The 21,135-nt window shown below is 47.4% G+C and overlaps 1 protein-coding gene across 1 annotated transcript in view; it reads right to left on the bottom strand.

Annotated features, from left to right (window-relative positions):
* The window catches only part of ADGRB3 (adhesion G protein-coupled receptor B3), a 553,776-nt gene that overhangs the window by 201,826 nt on the left and 330,815 nt on the right, over positions 1-21,135 (bottom strand). The window contains 1 exon segment of the mRNA XM_068153437.1: positions 19,753-19,796. Within this exon segment, the coding sequence (XP_068009538.1) occupies positions 19,753-19,796 (44 nt within the window).

The raw sequence follows: 21,135 nt of genomic DNA, 5'->3' as shown, positions 1-21,135 counted from the left end.
CTGCTCCGTGGTAGGTGCTAGTTTGCAGATCATCACAAGTACAACACTGAAATGCTGCCATTAGTCACACACAGACTTGTTGCTGTTTTTATGCACGCGAGGAAGACGCAGAAGCGAGGAGAAAGTCATCTCCCAAGCAAAGCATCATCTGGGTATTAGCATTTTCCCCTCTCAGAGGAAGGGTTTTCCTCCTTCCTTTCAGAACCACACAGAAAGGGAAGCAATGGAGCAGCCAGCAGCAAAGATGCAAAGGGAATCTGCGTCTCCCCCCTCGCTCGTGGCAGGATTTGAGGGGTCTGGAGCACAGCCCTGTGAGGAGAGGCTGAGGGAGCTGGGGTTGCTTGGCCTGGAGAAGAGGAGGCTCAGGGGAGACCTCATTGCTGTCTCCAACTCCCTGAAGGGAGGTTGTAGCCAGGTGGGGGTTGGTCTCTTCTCCCAGGCACCCAGCACCAGAACAAGAGGACACAGTCTCAAGCCTTGCAGCGTCAATGATCACAGAATCATAGAATGGCTCAGGTTGGAAGGGACCTCACACCTCATCTTCTCCAACCTCCCTGCCATGGGTAGGGACACTTCTCAGATAGACTTGGCTGCTTAAAGCCTCATTGAGCCAGACCTTGGCATCCACAGCCTCCCTGGGAAGCCTGTGCCAGAGTCTCACCACCTTCACACTGAAGAACTTCTTCCTCAGCTCCAGTCTAACCCTGCTCTGCCTCAGCTCCAAACCATTCCCCAATAAATTGTGTGATGGTGAGAGAAAGTTCAGTTCTCCCCCACACACATTCCCCCTTGTCCTGTCTGTAGACACCCTCAGGGAAAATCCCTCTGGACCCTTGCTCAGGATCCCTTCAGCTATTGGAAGGCAGCACTAAGGTGCCCTTGGAGTCTTCTCCAAGCTGAACACCCCCAGCTCCCTCAGCCTGGCCTCACAGCAGAGCTGCTCCAGCTTTGGGATCATCTTTGTGGCCTCCTCTGGCTTCACTCCAGCAGCTCTGTGTCCTTCTCCTGCTGGGGACACCGGAGCTGGAGGCAGGATCAGAGGTGAGGTCTCAGCAGAGCAGAGGCCAGGGGCAGAATCCCCTCTCCTGCCCGGCTGTCCACACTCCTCTGGCTGCAGCCCAGCACACAGCTGCCTGCTGGGCTGCCGGAGGGCACTGCTGGCTCCTGGGGAGCTGCTCAGCACCCAACACCCCCAAGCCTCTTTGTCCAGGGCTGCTCTCAACCCACTCTGTTCTCAGCCTGGATTTGTGCCTGGGGTCGCCTGACCCAGACTCAGGACCCTGCACTTTGACTTGTTGAACCTGAGGCAGTTTGCAGTGTGCAGTTTGGCAGACACTGCTCATTCAGTGTGCAGACATCAAACTAAACTCACATGGATTGAAGACAGAAATACTTCCAACCTAAGCTGCATATCTCACACAGAGCATTTTGCTACATTATGCTTTGGGGTTCTATTTTCCCACTAAAACCTTGCAATCATTGCTAATCCTTACCTCCCAGAGGTGATAAAAACATAACTCTAAGTGTCACTGCCATCATGATTTGAAGCATCTTAGCATTTCCAGCCAGATGGAGAGCAAGCTTGAAACACAGGGTACATTAACTTGGATATTAAAGCATTAATTTACTCATAAATAACCCAAAAGATTGTGAATTAAAAGCACACAGCCTGAAACAGCCCTGGTGGGGGTGGAGGTGTCCTCGCTTGCTGCAGGGGGGGTTTGGACAAGATGACCTTTGAAGGTCATTTCCAAGCCAATGAAATCTGTGCAGCTGTGTGAGTCTGTGAAGCAAAATTACTTTAGATGGGCTTGCAGTGATAGGGCAGGAGGGAATGGATTGAAGGAAGGCAGATTGAGACTGGAGATGAGGAAGAAATTCATTCCAGTGAGGGTGGGGTGATGCTGGAACAGGTTGCCCTGGGAGGTTGTGGATGTGCCCTCTCTGGAGGTGCTCAAGGCCATGTTGGCTGAGGCCTTGAGCAACCTGGGCTAGTGGAGAGTGTCTCTGCTTGGAACTAGACAATCTCATTCATGTTGATGAAGATGTGCAGGGTGAGTGCCCAGAGGCTGGAGCCAGACTCTGCTGGGTGATGCCCAATGACAGCACCAGGGGCAGTGGTGGAAGTTAAGGCAGAGGAAGTTCCATGGAAACAGGAGGAAAGATTTTTTTCCCCTGTGAGGGTGAGCCCTGGAACAGGCTGCCCAAGGGGTTTCTGGAGTGTCTCTCTCTGGAAATATTCAAACCCCACCTGCATGTGTTCCTGTGTGACCTGCCCTGGGTGATCCTGCTCTGGCAGGGCGCTGGATGAGCTTTTGAGGTCCCTTCCAGCCCCTAACATTCTGTGATTCTGTGATCTGTAAGGTGCCTTGCAGCCCAAACCATTCCATGAAAATATGGTTATTTCTAAGTTAAATAATAGTGTGCACAAGAGCAAAACATGCAAATACTGAATTATTTGGAGCAAGTCCAGAGGAGGCCATGAAGATCATCTGAGAGCTAGAGCTCCTCATCTATGAAGAGAAGCTGAGATCTGGGGGGCTGTTCAGCCTGGAGAAGAGAAGGCTCTGGGGAAACCAGAGAGCAGCTTTCCAGTATTTGAGCTGGAGATGGACTTTTCTATGGGCATGTAGTGATAGGACAAAAGGCTTTAGAGTGAAAGAGTTGGGTGATAGGTTGGACTTGATGATCTCCAAGGTCTTTTCCAACCTGGTCAATTCAATTCAATTCAATTCAACTCAACTCTATTCTACTCTACTCCTTATTCTATTCTATTCTATTCTATTCTATTCTATTCTATTCTATTCTATTCTATTCTATTCTATTCTATTCTATTCTATTCTATTCTATTCCATTTAATTTCATTCCATCCCATTCCATCCTTTCCTTGCTATTCTATTCCATTCCTTCCCTTGCTATTCTATTCCATTCCTTTCCTTGCCATTCCATTCCATTCCATTCCATTCCATTCCATTCCATTCCATTCCATTCCATTCCATTCCATTCCATTCCATTCCATTCCATGTAGATGATATGTGAGGATGAAGTTCTTCACTGTAAGAGTGCTGAGGCACTGCAGAAGGATGCCCAGAGAGACTTCTGGTGTCCCATCAATGGAAGTGTTCCGTGCCAGGTTGGATGGAGCAGGTCCTAACGTCAGGTGGCAGAGGGGGTTGGAATTTGATGATCTTTAGGCTCTCTCCCAACCCAACCCAACCCAACCCAACCCATTCTATGCCTTAGTGTTGGGTTTTTCCTCTGGAAATAAACAGGATCCTGATGCTATGCATTGCTGCCTGCCTTTTTTTGTTGTTTATAACGCCAGCAAGTGCTTGGGAGTTTCCCCACGTGTCACTGATCACATCATTGGGAAGGGCAACACCTCCCTCAGTCTAAAATGTCATTATTAAGTCTTTTTTTTTTTACACATCCTCCTGGCAAGGCACTGCAGAAAATGGAATAAACAAAAAACCAAAGGGATTTAACGATGCTCAGAATTGATCTCCTGCACAGCAGGCTGGAGAAGCAGCTAAAAAAAATGAGGTGTGAGGCAGAAGGGAGAGTAAGCTGAAACCCAGAGTTGAGAGCACGTGGAAGCATTCAGTGCACAGCACAGAAGAGCAGGCTTTAAATATTTATAAGGCAGAGTTGGGAAAGTCTTCATAGAATGCTTCTGATCATGTCTTACTGTTAATTAGCTTTCTTGCTGTGTAATGCTGTCTGCTGACACAGGTAATTCCTGGAACCTAAATGGGTTCTGCTTTGGATGTGTGAGTTGCTGGCTGTCCTGTCAAATTCTCTTCAGGACATGAGAAAATAGAAGGGACAAATCTGTGGGTAAGGGAAAGGGGACTGTGAGCCAGCCATGGGCACTAGCAGCACAGAAAGCCAGTGGCAGCCTGGGCTGCATCCAAAGCAGCCTGCCCAGAGGTGGAGAGAAGGGATCCTGCCCCTCTGCTCTGCTCTGGGAGACCTCACCTGCAGGGTTGTGTCCAGTTCTGGAGCCCTCAACACAGGAAGAACATGGACCTGATGGAGCAGGTTCAGAGGAGGGCCACAAAAATGATCAGGGGGTTGGAGCAGCTCTGCTACAAGGACAGGATGAGGGAGCTGGGGGTGTTCAGCCTGGAGAGGAGAAGGCTCTGGGGAGAACTCAGAGCAGCCTTCCAGTACCTGAAGGGGGCTACAAGAGGGCTGCAAAGGGACTGTTTGCAAACATCTGCAGTGATAGGACAGTGAGCAATGGCTTCAAACTAGAGCAGTTTGAAATCTGCACCATGAGGCTGCTGGAAGAGGGGAACAGGTTGCCCAGGGAGGTGGTTGAGGCTCCATCCCTGGAGATACTCAAGGTGAGGCTGGACAGGGCTCTGGGCAACCTGATCTAGTTGGGAATGTCCCTGCTGATTGCAGGGGGGTTGGCCTCAAGATGCACTAGAGAAGGTCTAAGTTGTATATAAGAAGAACTTTCATCCCTGAAAGGGTTCTCCAAGCCCAGCACAGGCTGCCCAGGGAGGTGGTAGAATCCCCATCCCTGGAGGTGTTTCCAAGAGGCAGAGATGTGGTGCTGAGGGCCATGGCTTAGCCCCAGCCTTGGTAGAGTTGGAGACTGGTTGGATTTGATAATCTTAAAGAGGTTTTTACAACTCAAACAATTCTAGGACTATCTGACTGAGGTGGCTGAAATGTCTGTACAGATCAATTCAGTTTATTCCCTGTTAAGGACTAAAATACAAACAACTTTGGCCTTGCTGAGTACTGGTCAAATAATTTACTGCTTTTAGACATGAGCACACACTTCACCCTTCTGTTAGGCATCTGCTGCCTGACTCCTTGCTTTGTGGGCTCCCCTGCAGAAGTGGGAAACAGTAAAGGAAGAATCTGACTGAAGATGCTGCTTGTGGACAATGAATTTGCCTGCCTGCTGCAACAGGATTCACAGATTGCATCAGGTTGGAAGGGACACTCAAGAGTCATCTTGTCCAACCCTGGATGAGCTTAAAGGTCTTTTCCAACCCAAACAAATCTGTGATTCAGTTTGGTTAACAGGCAAGGGTCAGTGTCTTGTTTAGCTGGTCTGGGTCACTTAGTATCATAGAATCAGTCAGGGTTGGAAGGGACCACAAGGATCAGCTAGTTCCAACCCCCCTGCCATGGGCACGGACACCCCACACTAGATCAGGCTGGCCAGAGCCTCATCCAGCCTGGGCTTAAACACCTCCAGGGACAGGGCCTCAACCATCTCCCTGGACAACCCATTCCAGGGCTTCACTTCTGGTAGTTCTTACCTCTGATTTAGCTGTCTAAGACTCTTTTACATCAAGTTTCAGGCAAATAAATCACCCTGCTTCCTTCAATGTCCTGTGTCTGAGCCTTGTAACCTTGGACTAGAGATTAACCTGGCTAAAAAGTGCTTTAATTTTCCTCCTGTTAACAAGCTGTCCTTCTGAGGTTTCTATCAGCTTGCATTTGTGAGATGCCTCCTCTTAAAAACTAACCCAAAAGAATAACCCAGAAGGGGAAGTGTTCAAAACAACAGCTGCAAAGCTGGCTGCTGCTGCTGCTGCTTTACACTTCCAAAACAATCAAACACAAAGAGTGTCAGAAGCTTATTCCCACCCCCAGGGCCCCAGGGTGTTCCTTTGGGTTTGGTGCTGCTTGTTTTCTCAGAAACAATTGCATTGATGAAAACAAAGGCAGAACATAAAGGTCCAGGGCAAAAGCAAAAAGGAAAAGAACAGAGTTGTATGGGTTATAAAATGACATTTAGGCAACAGGCTGAGCTGGCAGCAGCACAGAGAGCTTGTAGAAGAAGAGCAATCTCTAAAATAGCCTTCCCAGTATATATAGAAACTCCACACAGAGCAGAAGGTGTTGGAAAATACCTTCTCACCTCACTCCCAGTCCTCCCTGCTTCTTCTGCCTGCACAAACAGCTGCTTTGTTCTCCTCAGCCTCAGATGCTTTTTTGTCTGGCTTCTCAACTTATGTCATCACTCCTAGACTGTGGTGCACCTACACAGGAGGCTCCTGTAGCACTTTCAAGTGCCACTCAAGAGAGATTGCTGGGTTTTTTTGCAGCAAGGTGAGAGTCAAGCCAGGACCACCTGGCTGCTTCTGCAAGTGCTGGATGTTTCAGAGAAGCATAGAATTGTCAGGGTTGGAAGGGACCTCAAGGATCATCCAGTTCCAGCCCCTCTGCCTTGGCCAGGGATACATAGAATCACAGAATCATCAAGGTTGGAAGAGGCCTCAAAGATCATCAAGTCCAACCTGTCACCACAGACCTCATGACTAAACCATGGCACCAAGTGCCATGTCCAATCCCCTCTTGAACACCACCGGGGATAGGGACTCCACCACCTCCCTGGGCAGGTTGCTCAGAGCCACATCCAGCCTGGCCTTCAAAACCTCCAGGGATGAGGCTTCCACCACCTCCCTGGGCAACCTGTTTCATGTTTGCTAGACTAGAGAGTAGTCATTCTAGAGGCTAGGCCATGGGGTTGTAGTCCTTAGGAGATTTATTCTCCAGCTTTGGCTAGAACCCTGACTCTGATATTTTGATAGAATCATAGAATTGTTAGGGTTGGAAGGGACCTCAAGGATCACCTAGCTCCAACCTCCCTGCCATGGGCAGGGACATCTTTCCTGGGTGCTCATGAGGCAGTTATTTATTTTCTGTTTGCTGGCAAAACCTCAGAGGAAAAGAGGTTGGGTGTGATCAGAGGTTTCTCATGTGACAAAAATATGAGAGCAGAATGGTCTGCTTCAGATGAAAATAAGAATAAAACTTATTCCCAGTAGGGAAACTGCACAGGGGAAGTAAAGATATATAGAGATGGAGAGATAGACAGAGGATAGATAGATAGATAGATAGATAGATAGATAGATAGATAGATAGATAGATAGATAGATAGATAGAGGACAGATAGATAGAGGACAGATAGATAGAAGATAGATAGATATATTGACAGACATATATTGACAGATGGAGGACAGATAAACAGAGGATAGATAGATAGAGGATAGATAGAGGATAGGTAGATACAGGATAGATATATTGATAGAGGATAAATAGAGGAGAGGTATATTGATAGAGGATAAATAGAGGCTGGATAAATAGAGGATAGATAGATAGATAGAAGACAGATAGAAGATGGAGAGATAGATGGATAGATAGATAGATAGATAGATAGATAGATAGATAGATAGATAGATAGATAGATTGATTGATTGATTGATTGATAGAGGACAGATAGAGGATAGGTAGATAGAGAATAGATAAATAGAGGATAGATATATTGATAGATAGAGGTTAGGTAGATAGAGGACAGATAGAGGATAGATATATTGATAGATTGAGGATAAATAGAGGATGGATAGATAGAGGATAGTGAGGGGATAGATTGACTGATAGATATAGATACAGGCAGATAGAGGATAGATGAATTGATAAATAGAGGGTAGATAGAGGATAGGTAGATAGAGGATGGATAGATAGATAGATAGATAGGTAGAGGATAGATAGAGGATGGATAGATAGAGGATAGTGAGAGGATAGATTGACTGATGGATGGATAGACAGATAGATAGATAGATAAGATAGATAGAGATAAAGAATAGGTAGATAGAGGATAGATATATTGATAAACAGAGGGTAGATAGAGGATAGGTAGATAGAGGACAGATAAATAGAGGATAGCTACATAGCGGTATAGATGTAGATATATATTCAGATACAGATATAGGGCTGTAGATACATATGTAGATACAGATATAGATATAGCTGTATAGATACTAGGACAGAGAGGGGGAAAAATGTGGGTTTGGTAAATTTTGCATGTTTCCTCCCCACCCCCCCTGCATTTACAACGAAGAATATTCATTGCTAGAGGGTAGGGAAGCTACAGACCTGGAGATGTGTGGTTGAAAAGCTGCAACTTGGAGAGGGACCTGGGGGTGTTGGTTGGTTGATAGTTGCCTGAATATGAGTCAGCAGTGCCCAGGTGGCCAAGAAAGCCAATGGCCTCCTGGCTTGGGTCAGAAACAGGGTATGCAGCAGGGACAGGGAGGGGATCGTCCCCCTGTGCTCAACACTGGGGAAGCCACACCTTGAATGTCAGCTCTGGGGGCCTCACTCCAGAAAGGACATTGAGGGGCTGGAAGAGTCCAGAGAAGGGCAAGGAGGCTGGAGAAGGGCCTGGAGCATCTGGGCTATGAGGAGGGGCTGAGGGACCCAGGTTGCTCAGTCTGGAGAAGAGAAGGCTGAAGGGAGGTTGGAGCGAGGTGGGGGTTAGTCTCTCCTCTCTAGTTAAAAGTGATAGGATGAGAGGAAATGGACTCAAGTTGCAGCAGGGGAGGTTTAGGTTGGGTATGAGAAGAAACTTCTTCACTGAAAGGGTTCCCAAAGCCTGGCACAGGTTGCTCAGGGAGGAGGCTGAATCCCCATCCCTGCAGGTAGTTCAAAGAGGCAGAGATGTGGTGCTGAGGGCCATGGTTTAGCCCCAGCCTTGCTATAGTGAGACTTGAAGTTGGACTTGATGATCATAAAGGTCTTTTCTAAGCAAAACAATTCTAGGACTGCCTGCCCATGGATATCACATTCAGTGAACTAGCTCTGCAAGAAATCTCTCTTCCTCACCATCATTAGACAATGTGATGAGAACATTAAAAGCCCATGTTTCGCCCAGAAGGGAGCAGCTAAGCAACACACAGAGAGCATCTTCTGTGAGAGTGCTTTGCTTGGAGCTCTTCATCCAGCACATTACCTTCCACTGAAACCTGTTTAAACTCCTGATAGAGACCTGAATTATCCTCATTAAGGTCTGGCCACTCTGCGTAGTTTAAGCTTAATAAAAGATCTGCTGCTGAAATTAAGTGGTAAGTGGGACAAACATTGTCTTTATAATCCTTAAAGCATTTAGAATTTAAGCTGAAATATCCAGGTCTCTGTGGAAGGCCACAAAGATGAGCCCAGGGCTGCAGCAGCTCTGCTATGAGGATAGGCTGAGAGAGCTGGGGGTGTTCAGCCAGGAGAAGACTCCAAGGGGACCTTAGTGCTGCCTTCCAATAGCTGAAGGGATCCTGAGGAAGGCTCCAGGGGGACTTTCCCTGAGGGTGTCTACAGACAGGACAAGGGGGAAGGGTTTGGAGCTGAGGCAGAGGAGAGTTAGACTGGAGCTGAGGAAGGAGTTCTTCAGTCTGAAGGTGTTGAGACTCTGGCACAGGCTGCCCAGGGAGGCTGTGGCTGCCTCCTGCCTGGGGGTGTTCAAGGCCAGGTTGGATGAGGCCTTGAGCAACATGGGCTAGTGAAGGGTGTCTCTGGCTGGAACCAGATGATCTTTAAGGTCCCTTCCAACCCAAACCATTCTGTGATTCTGTGATGAACACCCAAGAACTATTTGTACAGGATAAATTCTGACTGCCACAGACACACTATGGAATGGAGGCATGGATGACTAAGGGAGGATCAGCAAAAAGGTATCAAGAGAATACTGATTTTATCTGATTTTGCTACACATTAAAGATGCAAATGCACACCTACTATGCATTTCAAGATCTTTTTAGTGAATATTGGGATGCTACAAAGAATGAAAGGCTTGAACCCATCTTCTATATCCACACTGCACTGAGCTTCTTGTGTAGATTCAAATTGTCAAAGCATTATAGCAGAGATGTTCAAGTCCCTTAATTGTCCTCATAGCCTCCATTGGACTCTCTCCAGCAGATCCCTGTCTCTCCTGAACTGGAGAGCCCACAACTGAGCACAATGCTCCAGCTGTGGTCTCACCAGGGCAGAGTAGAGGATAACCTAGTGGGAAGAGAGCAAAGTAGGAGAACCTCCTTAGACCAGTCAAGCACACTTTTCTTGATGACAAGAGCCTCTATAAGTCAAGCATGGAGACATATACTTTTATCTGCTTTTTTTGTGTTGGTTTGGTTTGATTGGGTTGCACTGAGTTGGGTTGGATTCAGTTGGATTGAGTTGAGTTGGTTTGGTTAGGTTGGTTTGGATCAAGCTGGGTTGGGGTGGGATGGGTTGATTGGTTTGGTTTGGACTGGATTGGATTGGGTTGGGTTGGACTGGGTTAGATTGAGTTGGGTTGGGTAGGGTTGGATTGGACTGGGTTGGGTTGGATTGAGTTGGGTTGGGTAGGGTTGGATTGGACTGAGTTGGGTTGGAGAGAGTTGGGTTGGGTTGGATTTGGTTTGGTTGGGCTGGATCAGGTTGGGGTGGGGTGGGTTGGTCTGGATTGGATGGGTTGGATTATATTGGATTGGGTTGGGTTGGTTTGGATCCGATTGGCTTGGGGTGGGTTGGGTTGTTTTTTTGGCTTGGTTTAGACTGGATTGGATTGGGTTGGGTTGTTTTGGTTTGGGTTGGACTGGATTGGATTGGGTTGGATTGGGTAGGGTTGGATTGGACTGGGCTGGATTGAGTTGTGTTGGATTTAGTTTGGTTGGGTTGGTTTGGATCAGATTGGGTTGGGGTGGGGTGGATTGGTTTGGGCTAGATTGGATTGGGTTGGCTTGTTTTGGGTTGGATTGGATTGGGTAGGATTGGTTTGGCTTGGTTTGGATTGGATTGGGGGTTTTTTTTTGGTTTAAATTTTATTTTGAAGGCTGACTTTCCACCCAAGAATCCCTTGGTCAAAACTGAGGGTTGACTATGGAAGAAATGTTGTCAGTAGGACAAAGCTACTGACTGACGTCATGGGTGGGCACGTGATGGTCTTTGCTTCCCTCTAGTGACTGCTGCAGGAAGAGATTTCACTCAATCTGCTGCTTAACCATGGCACAGAGGCTCAGCCAAAGGTTAATCCCCTGCTTCAATACCTCTGAGGGTAATGAGATGTGATGGGGCAGCTGATAAAATATGGCAGATTTAAACTGGAGCCAAATTTGGACCAGGTTTGATGGAGCTTTGCAGCTTTATCAAGCAGAGAGAAGAGTTCAGTGTTGGCAATTCAATACCAACTGGGGGATTACCTTGAAGACATTTCAAAACACTGCTCTAAATGCTTCCTTTGAGGTCATTTTACAATGTTTTTGTAGAAAGAAAATGAATTAGATGATGTTTGATTCATCAGGGACAATAGTTGCTAATTCAATCAGATTTAGCTTTCAATCAGATTTAGATCCACTTATCCAGAAGTACTTCCACTATCTGAAAGAGGCTACAAGAAGGCTGCAGAGGGACTGTTTGCAAAGACCTGCAGGGTCAGAACAAGGGGCAATGGCTTCAACCTAGAGAAGAGCAGATTTAGGATTGGATGTGAGGAACAAGTTCTGCACCAAAAAGGCCATCAAGTCCAACCTGTCACCCAACACCTCATGACTACTAAACCATGGCACCAAGTGCCACGTCCAGTCCCCTCTTGAACACCTCCAGGGATGGCGACTCCCACACCTCCCTGGGCAGCATATTCCAATGGCCAACAACTCTTTCTGGGAAGAACTTTCTCCTCACCTCCATCCTAAACTTCCCCTGGCACAGCTTGAGACTGTCTCCTCTTGTTCTGGTGCTGGTTGCCACCTGGCTACAACCTCGCTCCAGGGAGTTGGAAACAGCAAGAAGGTCTCCCCTGAGCCTCCTCTTCTCCAGGCTAAGCAACCCCAGCTCCCTCAGCCTCTCCTCACAGGGTTGTGCTCCAGACACCTCCCCAGCCTTGTTGCCTTTCTCTGGACATGTTCAAGAGGCTCAATGTCCTTCTTAAATTGAGGGGCCCAGAACTGGACACAGGACTTATTTATTACCATAACCAGACACAACATGGTGCAGTAATGGATCTTGGCCCAGGTACAATGGAAAGAGGTTTTGTTATCAAGGCTTGTGCACACAGTAGTCAGTAGGCAGTAGTCAGCTACATCAAGTATGCTACTGAAAAGTAGTGGACCTTCAGGTCTTTCCACAGGATGTATCCTAGTTCTTTCAAAGGGCTTGGTCTTACTTGTAACCTAAGGCCAAACAATGGTGCAACAAGGTCTGGACACAGTTCTGCAAAGAGATCTTTGCACAGCAGGAGCCATGGTCAACACCTTCTATCCTCAAAGATCACTGCCACCAAGACACACAGGAAACACCAGCTACAATTATCTGAGTGACCAGCTCAGGTACAAATGATAATGAAAGGCTGCACAGGAGCTGCTGCAAGCAATGACTTGTACTGCAATAGCACCCAGGAACCCCAGTCACAGGCCAGGACTCCACTGTACTGTTATAGAAACACAAACTAATGACCCATGGAAGCATTCATATATACACAAGGACAGGGACAGAGGGGGCAAAAAAAGAACTCCCTCCTGAACTGTGTGTGGAAGATGACAAGTTTGTCTCTCTTGGTGTGAGTCAACAAAGATAAACTGATAGCAGAGCCACTGGAAAGATGCAAAGAATCCTGTCTACCAATCCTGGATGCAAATCCACTTGTGACTGCATCGTGATAACACGGGACTACAACAATGGACCCAAGGACCCAACTGTCATGCCTGTAGGGCAAGATAATCTCCACCCATCAAGTACCCTGGGAAGGGTGCACCACCTGTTTCCTGATGTATAAGGAATGTGGGGGGCTTGTCTGGATGGAGACGGAGGAGGTGGAGGCACCCTCCCCCTCCATCCAAAATCTTGCCCAAACACACAGCAATACACAGAAAGATTTCCGGGGGAACGGATACCTGGATTATTTCCTTGCCCCTGGAATTCCTGACATACCTAAGGACTAAAAACTGTATAAAAGACTTGAGCAACTACTGGTTTGTAGAGAGAAACAGAGGAGAAAAACGGGGAGAAAAAAGGAGATGAAGGAAAACACAGGAGTCGGACCATGCCGCTGAGAAGGGAAAGCCGGGACAATGCTGCTCCGGAGAAAAGAGGCTGCCCAGAGGACCACAGCTCCAGCCAAAGCCTCAGCACCCTTTCTCTACAGACCCAGACTGCCCAGAGGACCACAGCTCTTCTCCAGCCAGAGCCTCAGCACCGTTCCTGTACCAACCCAACATCTCCCCAGAGGACCACAGCTCTTCTCCAGCAAAGCCTCAGCACCCTTTCTCTACAGACCCAACATCTCCTGCAGCACCTTTCCTCCACAGACTCAAACTGTCTTGGGGGGGATGAGGGGTGTGGTAATATAATTCCTTACCTCTTCTCTCTCTCTTCTCTCTCTCCCTCTCTATTTTCTCCCTCTCCCCTCCTTATGCCCACTTTATTTATGTAATAAATAGTCTAGCTGTTGATACTTTAGCCTGGTTTGTGCCTCTCATTTCACAACATGGGAATGTTCTAAACGAACTTGAGTCTCTTTCCCTCTCCGGACTGAGACACTGTGGAACCCAGAACAGGCCACAACGTTCCAGACATGGCCTCACCAGGGCAGAGTAGAGGGAGAACCTCCCTTGACCTCCTGGCCACACACATTCAAACTGCTTTAATTATCTTCAGCCCTCACTACCCATTAAAGCCAATCCAGTTGAAGTCTCTAAATGTGAGTCTGAAGATCCAACCAGCAGCTCTTTTTATCTGAGCTGCAGAAGGATAATTGCCTGATATTACAGGAAACCACTATTTTTAGGTTCTGAATGTCTGCATCTGCATGCAGGCAATAAATAGTAATTGAGTTCTCAACAATGGAGTTGATTAATCACCCAATAAAAATTAACAAGAAAGTGAACTTATTAACAAGAATTAATTTGATTTCCTTTCTGAATTAATTTTTTCCCCCTCCTTGTGCTATAAATCTGAGCAGGCCACAGAAGCTCTGTTTGCAGGCTGTGTAGGTGTTGGTGAAAAAGCAGTGGTAGAAAAAAGACCTCAATTAGAAATTCCTCCCATGGATACTGATTCATTGTGGGCATGACTTCAGCAAAGAAGATGTTGCTCTGCCTGCTTTCCATGGTGGAGAGGTTCCATTTGATGTTGTACAAGAGCTGACAGCACTCCTGCAGTACAGGAGAACAGCAGCAGCTTGTAAATTCCACTATGTTAAGTTTAGGTCTGGTATCTCCTCTTCTGCTCAGCTCTGGGGAGGCCACACCTTGAGCCCTGGCTTCAGTTTTGGGACCCTCACTCCAAGAAGCACATTGAGGAGTGTGCTCAGAGAAGTTCAAAGAAGCTACTGAAGGGTCTGGAGAAGAGGGTTGGGGAGGAGCAGCTGAGGGAGCTGGGGGTGTTCAGTGTGGAGAAGGCTGACGGAGACCTCATTGCTCTCTACAGTTCCCTGAGAGGAGGCTACAGTGAGCTGGGGGTTGGGCTTTGCTCCCTAGTAACCAGAAAGGAAAAGGCCTCAAGTTGCATGAGTGGGGCTCTAAGTTGGATATCAGAAGACAGTTCTTGACTGAGAGGTTTCTCCAAGCCTGGCCCAGGCTGCCCAGGGAGGTGGTTGAATCCCCATCCCTGGAGGTGTTTCCAAGAGGCAGAGATGTGGTGCTGAGGGCCATGGGTTAGCCCCAGCCTTGGCAGAGTTAGAGAACAGTTGGATTTGATGATCTTCAAGGTCTTTGCCAACTGAAATAATTTTCTCTGTTGCCACTCTGGGTGTCTGGAGTGGAATACTGAAGTTGTAGAAATATTGACCATTTCTCATTCCTCCCGTGGAGTTTTTTTGCTGGCTTCAGATAGTTTCAGGATAGAAAACCCAAACAACTGTCAGTGTAACTTTGTATGGCAATGGGGGACGAAAGCAAACAGAGCAGACCCTACCACTTGCACTAAACCACAGCTGAGCCAGGTAGAAGTGCTTCCAATATCCAAAAATGCAGCACATTTCCTTGTGCTTTTTCCAGCAGGCACAAACTGCAGGCAGCACACAGCTGGGCAAACAAAACCCTTTCATACTGCTACAACAGCCTGCTGAGACCCAGAATCCTAAAGCCCTTCCCTTCCCCAGTGCTGTCAGGTGTCTTTTTGCACCATGTACAGCTGTGGAGCACAGCAGCAGCAGCTGACAGTGCCCCGTGGAGAACATGTGTGCCCAGAGTGCCTTCAAGAACCAGCAGCTGCTCATCAGTCCCTGGCTACTGAAAATCCCACAGGAGATGTCACAGAGCAGGAGGGGTTGGAAGGGACCTCTGGAGATCATCTAGAACAAGATCACCCAGAGTAAATCACACAGGAACATGTTCAGGTGGGTTTGGAATGCCTCCAGAGAAGGGGACTCCACAATCTCTCTGGGCAGCCTGCTCCAGGGCTCAGCACCCTCAAAGGAAAGATTTTCTTAACTTATAGAATTACAGAATTGTTAGGGTTGGAAGGGACCTCAAGGATCAGCCAGTTCCAACGCCCCTGCCATGGGCAGGGACACCTCACACTACAGCAGGTTGCTCACAGCCATCTCCAGCCTGGCCTTCAAAACCTCCAGGCATGAGGCTTCCACCACCTCCCTGGGCAACCTGTGCCAGTCTCTCACCACCCTCATGGGGAAGAACTTCTTCCTAACATCCAATTTCAATCTACCCGTTTCTAATTTTGTTCCATTCCCCCCAGTCCTATCACTCCCTGACACCCTAAGAAGTTCCTCCCCAGCTTTCTTGTGGCTCCCTTCAGATACTGGAAGGAGTTTACATGGAACCTCCTGTGTCCCACTTTATGTCCACTGCCCCTTGTCCTGCCCCTGGACACCACTGAGAAGAGTCTGCCTCCATCCCTCTGAAACGTGCCCTTTAGCTATTGATCAGCATTAATGAGATCCCCTCCTCAGTCTGCACTTCTCCAGGCTAAAGCTCTCTCAACCTCTCTAGAAAATCCTTCCCCAGCCTTCTTGTAGTCCCCTTCAGATAATGGAAGGCCACAATAAGGTCTCCTCAGAGCCTTCTCTTCTCCAGACTGAACAACCCCAACTCCCTCCTAAGGTAGATGTTCCACTCCCCTCATCAAAGTAGTGTCTCTTTGCTGGACTTTCTCCAGTAGTTCCTTGTCCCTCTTGAACTGGGGAGCCCAGAACTGGACACAGTATTCCAGATGAGGCTTTCCCACGCAGGGCAGGTCCACACTCTGCTCACTGTGGAAACCACTCAATTCCAGAAAGGAGCCATAGTGCAAGTAATAGACTCCTCCTGACAGCCAACCCTTTAGACATTGATAAGCATATCAACCCCTTCCACTGACCTACTTTGTCCACCCCACTTTCCATGACCCCATCATGATGGTGTCACCCATGGTTTGCATGTGAGGGTGGTACTGGTGATGGTTAGTACTGAGGAACTCAGTTTCCAGCCTCTTACTGGGTTTTGAGCTCTGCACCCTCATTCAAGGGCTGGATCCACTGAGACAAACTTTAAGAGCCAAACTTTTATGGATCCTAGAGCTCCATCCAGACAGCTCCATGCTGTCTGCTAGGGCACAGAAGGCTCACAAGAACTGCTCAGACAACCTACAAAATTGCCACAGCAGAGGGTGGGTTTAAAATAGGACTGCAAGCAGAGGCAGAAGGATTCTCTGACCTCCCCTGGGCTTACACAGCCTTGCCTAGACTTACATAAAGGAAAACAGTGCTAGAGAAAGAAAAAAACACACTGACTGTGTTGTGGCTGAGCTTTCCATGTGGCATGGTGACAAACACATGGAGAAAGGGTGGCAAGATTAAATATAGAGGTGCTGGGGACCAGCTGCCCAAGTGAGGGATATTGGCCTAAATAGTATGGTAGAGTTCCAAAAGGACATGCTGTGAGTAACACACTCCAGAGGAGCTGAGAGCTCAGTGGGCAGGGGCTGCTCCTGGGAGGATGAAAAGTGTATTCCTAACTCCTCAAGCAACTTCTCTAAAGAAACAAACCATGAAAAGCCAGGCCCTGAGGTCCCCAGGTAAATGCTCTAATCAAGGGGTGAGTTGCTGGTTGAGACTGTCTCTGCTGCCTCCCTCTCCCTTCTTTTCCTTCCCAGAAAAGTAAGAGAGACAGGAGAAAACCCAACAGAAGCTTCATTTTGTCTTAAACTGTTTGCAGTTCCTTCACAGATTAATTCAGCTTGGAAGGGAGCCTCAAAAGTCCAACCCCCCTGCACTCAGCAGGGACAGCTCCAGCCAGAGCAGGCTGCCCAGGGACACATTGAGCCTGATCTCGACTGTCTCCAGGGATGGGAATTCAACCACATCCCTGGGCAATCTGTTCCAGTGTTTCACCACAGAATCACAGAATCACCAAGGTTGGAAGTGACCTCAAAGACCATCAAGTCCAACCCAACACCTCATGACTAAACCATGGCATCAAGTGCCACATCCAATCCCCTCTTGAACACCTTCAGGGGTGGTGACTCCCTGGGCAGCACATTCCAATGGCTAGCAACTCTCTATGGGAAGAACTTCTTCCTAACATCTAGCCTACACCTCCCCTTGTGCAGCTTGAGACTGTGTCCTCTTGTTCTGGTGCTGGGTGCCTGGGAGAAGAGACCAACCCCCACCTGGCTACAACCTCCCTTCAGGGAGTTGGAGAGAGCAAGAAGGTCTCCCCTGAGGCTCCTTTTCTCCAGGCTAAGCAACCCCAGCTCCCTCAGCCTCTCCTCACAGGGCTGTGCTCCAGAACCCCCCCAGCCTCATTGCCCTTCTCTGGACACATTCATCATCATCACCTAGCCTGGATGGATATCAAGGGCTGCCCTAACCTAGGTGCCATCCTGGGACCTAGGTGCATTATGTGTAAGCTTAATTTTCAGGTGTTTCCAAAAGTGCCTTTCCCATGCAGGCTCTGAAGCATGGTGAAAGCAGTACTGCTCCTGGAGCTCTCATCTGCTCTAGAAAGGACACTAATAGGAATGCAAAACACGTGGCAAGCACAAAACACATTTGTTTGGGACTCCTTCAGGGCTTCCTCCCAAAATACCTGCATGAAATCTTTTAATCATTGTTCAATCCACAGCATGGCTCTCTGGGTTGGTTTTTTTTAATAATTATTATTCCTTTTGGTAGTCTAATTCCATGCAAATATGGCTTTGATATTCTGGACTGCTGCAGTGAAAACAGAGAAGCTCACTGTGAACACGCAGGGCTGTTCAATTCAGTGCCTAAAGAAATGGGAAAGAAAAGGCTGCACCGCTGCTGGGTGAGCAAATCCTTGTGAAGAGGGAACAAGGAACATGTTCCAGATGCTCTGCATTCCATGTGCACAGAATAATCCATAAGAGCAAGGGGTATATATGTGCTTTGCTCCATGCATCTTGCAGAGTCACAGAGTTGTAGGGTTGGAAGGGACCTCAAGGATCAGCCAGTTCCAACCCCCCTGACATGGGCAGGGACACCTCACACTACAGCAGGTTGCTCATAGCCACATCCAGCCTGGCCTCAAAAACCTCCAGGGATGAGGCTTCCACCACCTCCCTGGGCAACCTGTGCCAGTGTCTCACCACCCTCATAGGGAAGAACTTCTTCCTAACATCCAATCTGAATCTACCCACTTCTAGTTTTGCTCCATTCCCCCCAGTCCTATCACTCCCTGACACCCTAAGAAGTTCCTCCCCAGTTTTCTCGTGGCCCCCTTCAGGTACTGGAAGGAGTTTACATGGAAGCTCCTGTGTCCCAATTTGTGTCCACTGCCCCTTGTCCTGCCCCTGGACACCACTGAGAAGAGTCTGCCTCCATCCTCCTGAAACTTGCCCTTTAGCTATTGATCAGCATTAATGAGATCCTCTCCTCAGTCTGCTCTTCTCCAGGCTAAAGCTCTCTCAGCCTCTCTGAAAAGTCCCTCCCCAGCTTTCTTGTAGTCCCCTTCAGATAATGGAAGGCCACAATTAGGTCTCCTCAGAGCCTTCTCTTCTCCAGACTGAACAACCCCAACTCTCTCAATCTATCCTCATAGCAGAGCAGCTCCAGCCCTCTGCTCATCCTCGTGGCCCTATAGAACACTGAGGTGTTGCTAAGATGATTCTTTTGTAGAGGCATAGACCACAGTCCTGCTTGTACTTGGAATGCTTTCCAGTACCACATCCTAAGTGTCCCATTTCTATACCATAATGTTTATTGCCAGCCATCAGTGTACTGAAGGAAACCTGAACTCAAGGATTAAAGTACTCCCAAAAGCACACCACTTTCCCATGCTGTAGATGAGTCTGTAGTGTGAGACAGACAAAACACAGCTGAACCAGCAGCACAAACTAATCTTCAGACCATCCAGGCACCCCTCTTGAAACACTTGATCTGTGTTAAGGCAAAGTTCACCTTGAGTTTAAGGGGAGGGATGCTGTAAAAGCTTCATGCAGCAAATCACAGCTGCACAGGCTTGGGATTCTTTTTGGTCCACACTGATTTTGCTGCTCAGCTCCTTTACAGCACCATTTTCTCTATTGCTACAGGGGGGACACACAGAGAAGCACGCAGCAGAAGGCCATTTAGCAAACAGCTCCTGCTTTACTGCACTAAAATGAAGATCTGCCCCAGCTAAAGTGAAGACTGCTGCGGGTATTTACACCTGAAGATGCTCTTTCTCCCCTTGGTACCAGAAATGGGAGCCCTCCTTGGTTATGTCTGACCATTTACCCACTCACTTGTTGCCCAGCAACTACCATCAAGGAACTCCAGTTCCTAGACACCCTCTTTTTTTATCTTGAAGCAGCAGATTAAAATGACTCCGTGAGTAATCTCTTCCTGCTGAGATATTGTATTACTTCAATTTACACCAGCTCAGAAAGGAAGCCAAGGGGCTGGAGAACCCAGCACTTTTTATACCCTCCCTGCCCTCATCCCAACCTTGTTTACTGACCAAGCACTTCAATATGATTAAGCACTTTGGCATATCTGAGCCATTGCAAGAGAAGCAAACATTTGTCACTTACGTTCTTGAGTCGTCCCACAGCACACAGTAGGGATTCAACGTGCCCTAAGAAGGAAACAAACAAACCTATTAGTTACTGATGTGCAGGGGGTGGGGGGAAATGTGTTGTGCTTGACCTACACATCCATTTGGGGCTTCTCCTACATGGTGGTGTTTATGCTCTGATGAATTGATGCCGCTGGAATAACAAAAGCTGAAGGTTTGCTCTTGCAAGGGATTTCAAAAGCACTTGGACCTCAAAGCAGAGCATTGCAGAGAATCAGGGAATGGTGGAACGATGGAATCATGGAATGGTGGAACGATGGGATCATGGAATGATGGAATGATGCAGTCATGGAATCAGAGAATCACAGAGACATAAAATCAGAGAATTAGAGAGTCATAGAATCATGAAACCATAGAATCATGGCATCATAGAATCATAGAGTCATAGAATCAGAATTACAGAGTCATAGAACCATGGCATGATAGAATCAGAATTACAGAGTCATAGAACCATGGCATGATAGAATCAGAATTACAGAGTCATAGAATCATAGAGTCATAGAATCAGAATTACAGAGTCATAGAATCATAGAGTCATAGAATCAGAATTATAGAGTCATAGAATCAGAATTACAGAGTCATAGAACCATGGCATCATAGAATCATAGAGTCATAGAATCATGGAATCATAGAATCATAGAGTCAGAGAATCAGAGAATTACAGAGTCATAGAACCATGGAATCATAGAATCATAGAGTCAGAGAATCAGAGAATTACAGTCATAGAATCATGGAATCACAGAATCATAGAATAATGGAATCAGAAAATCATGGAGTCATAGAATCATGGAATTGTGAAACCATAGAATCATGAAACCACAGAATCACGGAATCATAGACTCATGGAATCACAGAATCATGGAATCATAGAATCATGGAATCATAGACCCATGGAATCACAGAATCAGGGAATCATAGAATCACAAACTCATAGAATCACGGAATGGTTTTGGTTGGAAGAGACCTTTAAGATCATTAAATCCAACCTTCAACCTAAGATCACCATGGCCATTAAACCATGAAAAACCATCAGCTGTATTCTCTCTCTTAGCTGAGGTTAAGCATCAAGGTTGTCTATTTGGTATGCCCTAGTGTGACTGAAATATGAGATAAGAGTTCTTCTGTGGAGAGACTCAACTGAACATTTCTAGGTGTGTTTAGAAGCACAACTGCAGCCCTTTTGGCAGCTTGGATGTCAAAACCTGTCATGCCTTTTAAACTTCCATGCACATGTTGGGCAAAATGTCTGCAGGCTGGGATTTCCGATGACCTCACATTCAACACTCAAGCCCTTTGGTCAGTTAGGTCCTAAATCAGCAGAGGTTTTGCCTCAAAACAT

Source organism: Melanerpes formicivorus, unplaced genomic scaffold (genome assembly GCF_026170545.1).
Source record: "Melanerpes formicivorus ecotype bairdi unplaced genomic scaffold, bMelFor1.0.p_v2 SCAF_26, whole genome shotgun sequence".
Classification (NCBI taxonomy): Eukaryota; Metazoa; Chordata; class Aves; order Piciformes; family Picidae; genus Melanerpes; species Melanerpes formicivorus.
The sequence above is the reverse complement of the archived record's forward strand: the minus strand, read 5'-3'. Positions and strand labels throughout refer to the sequence as shown.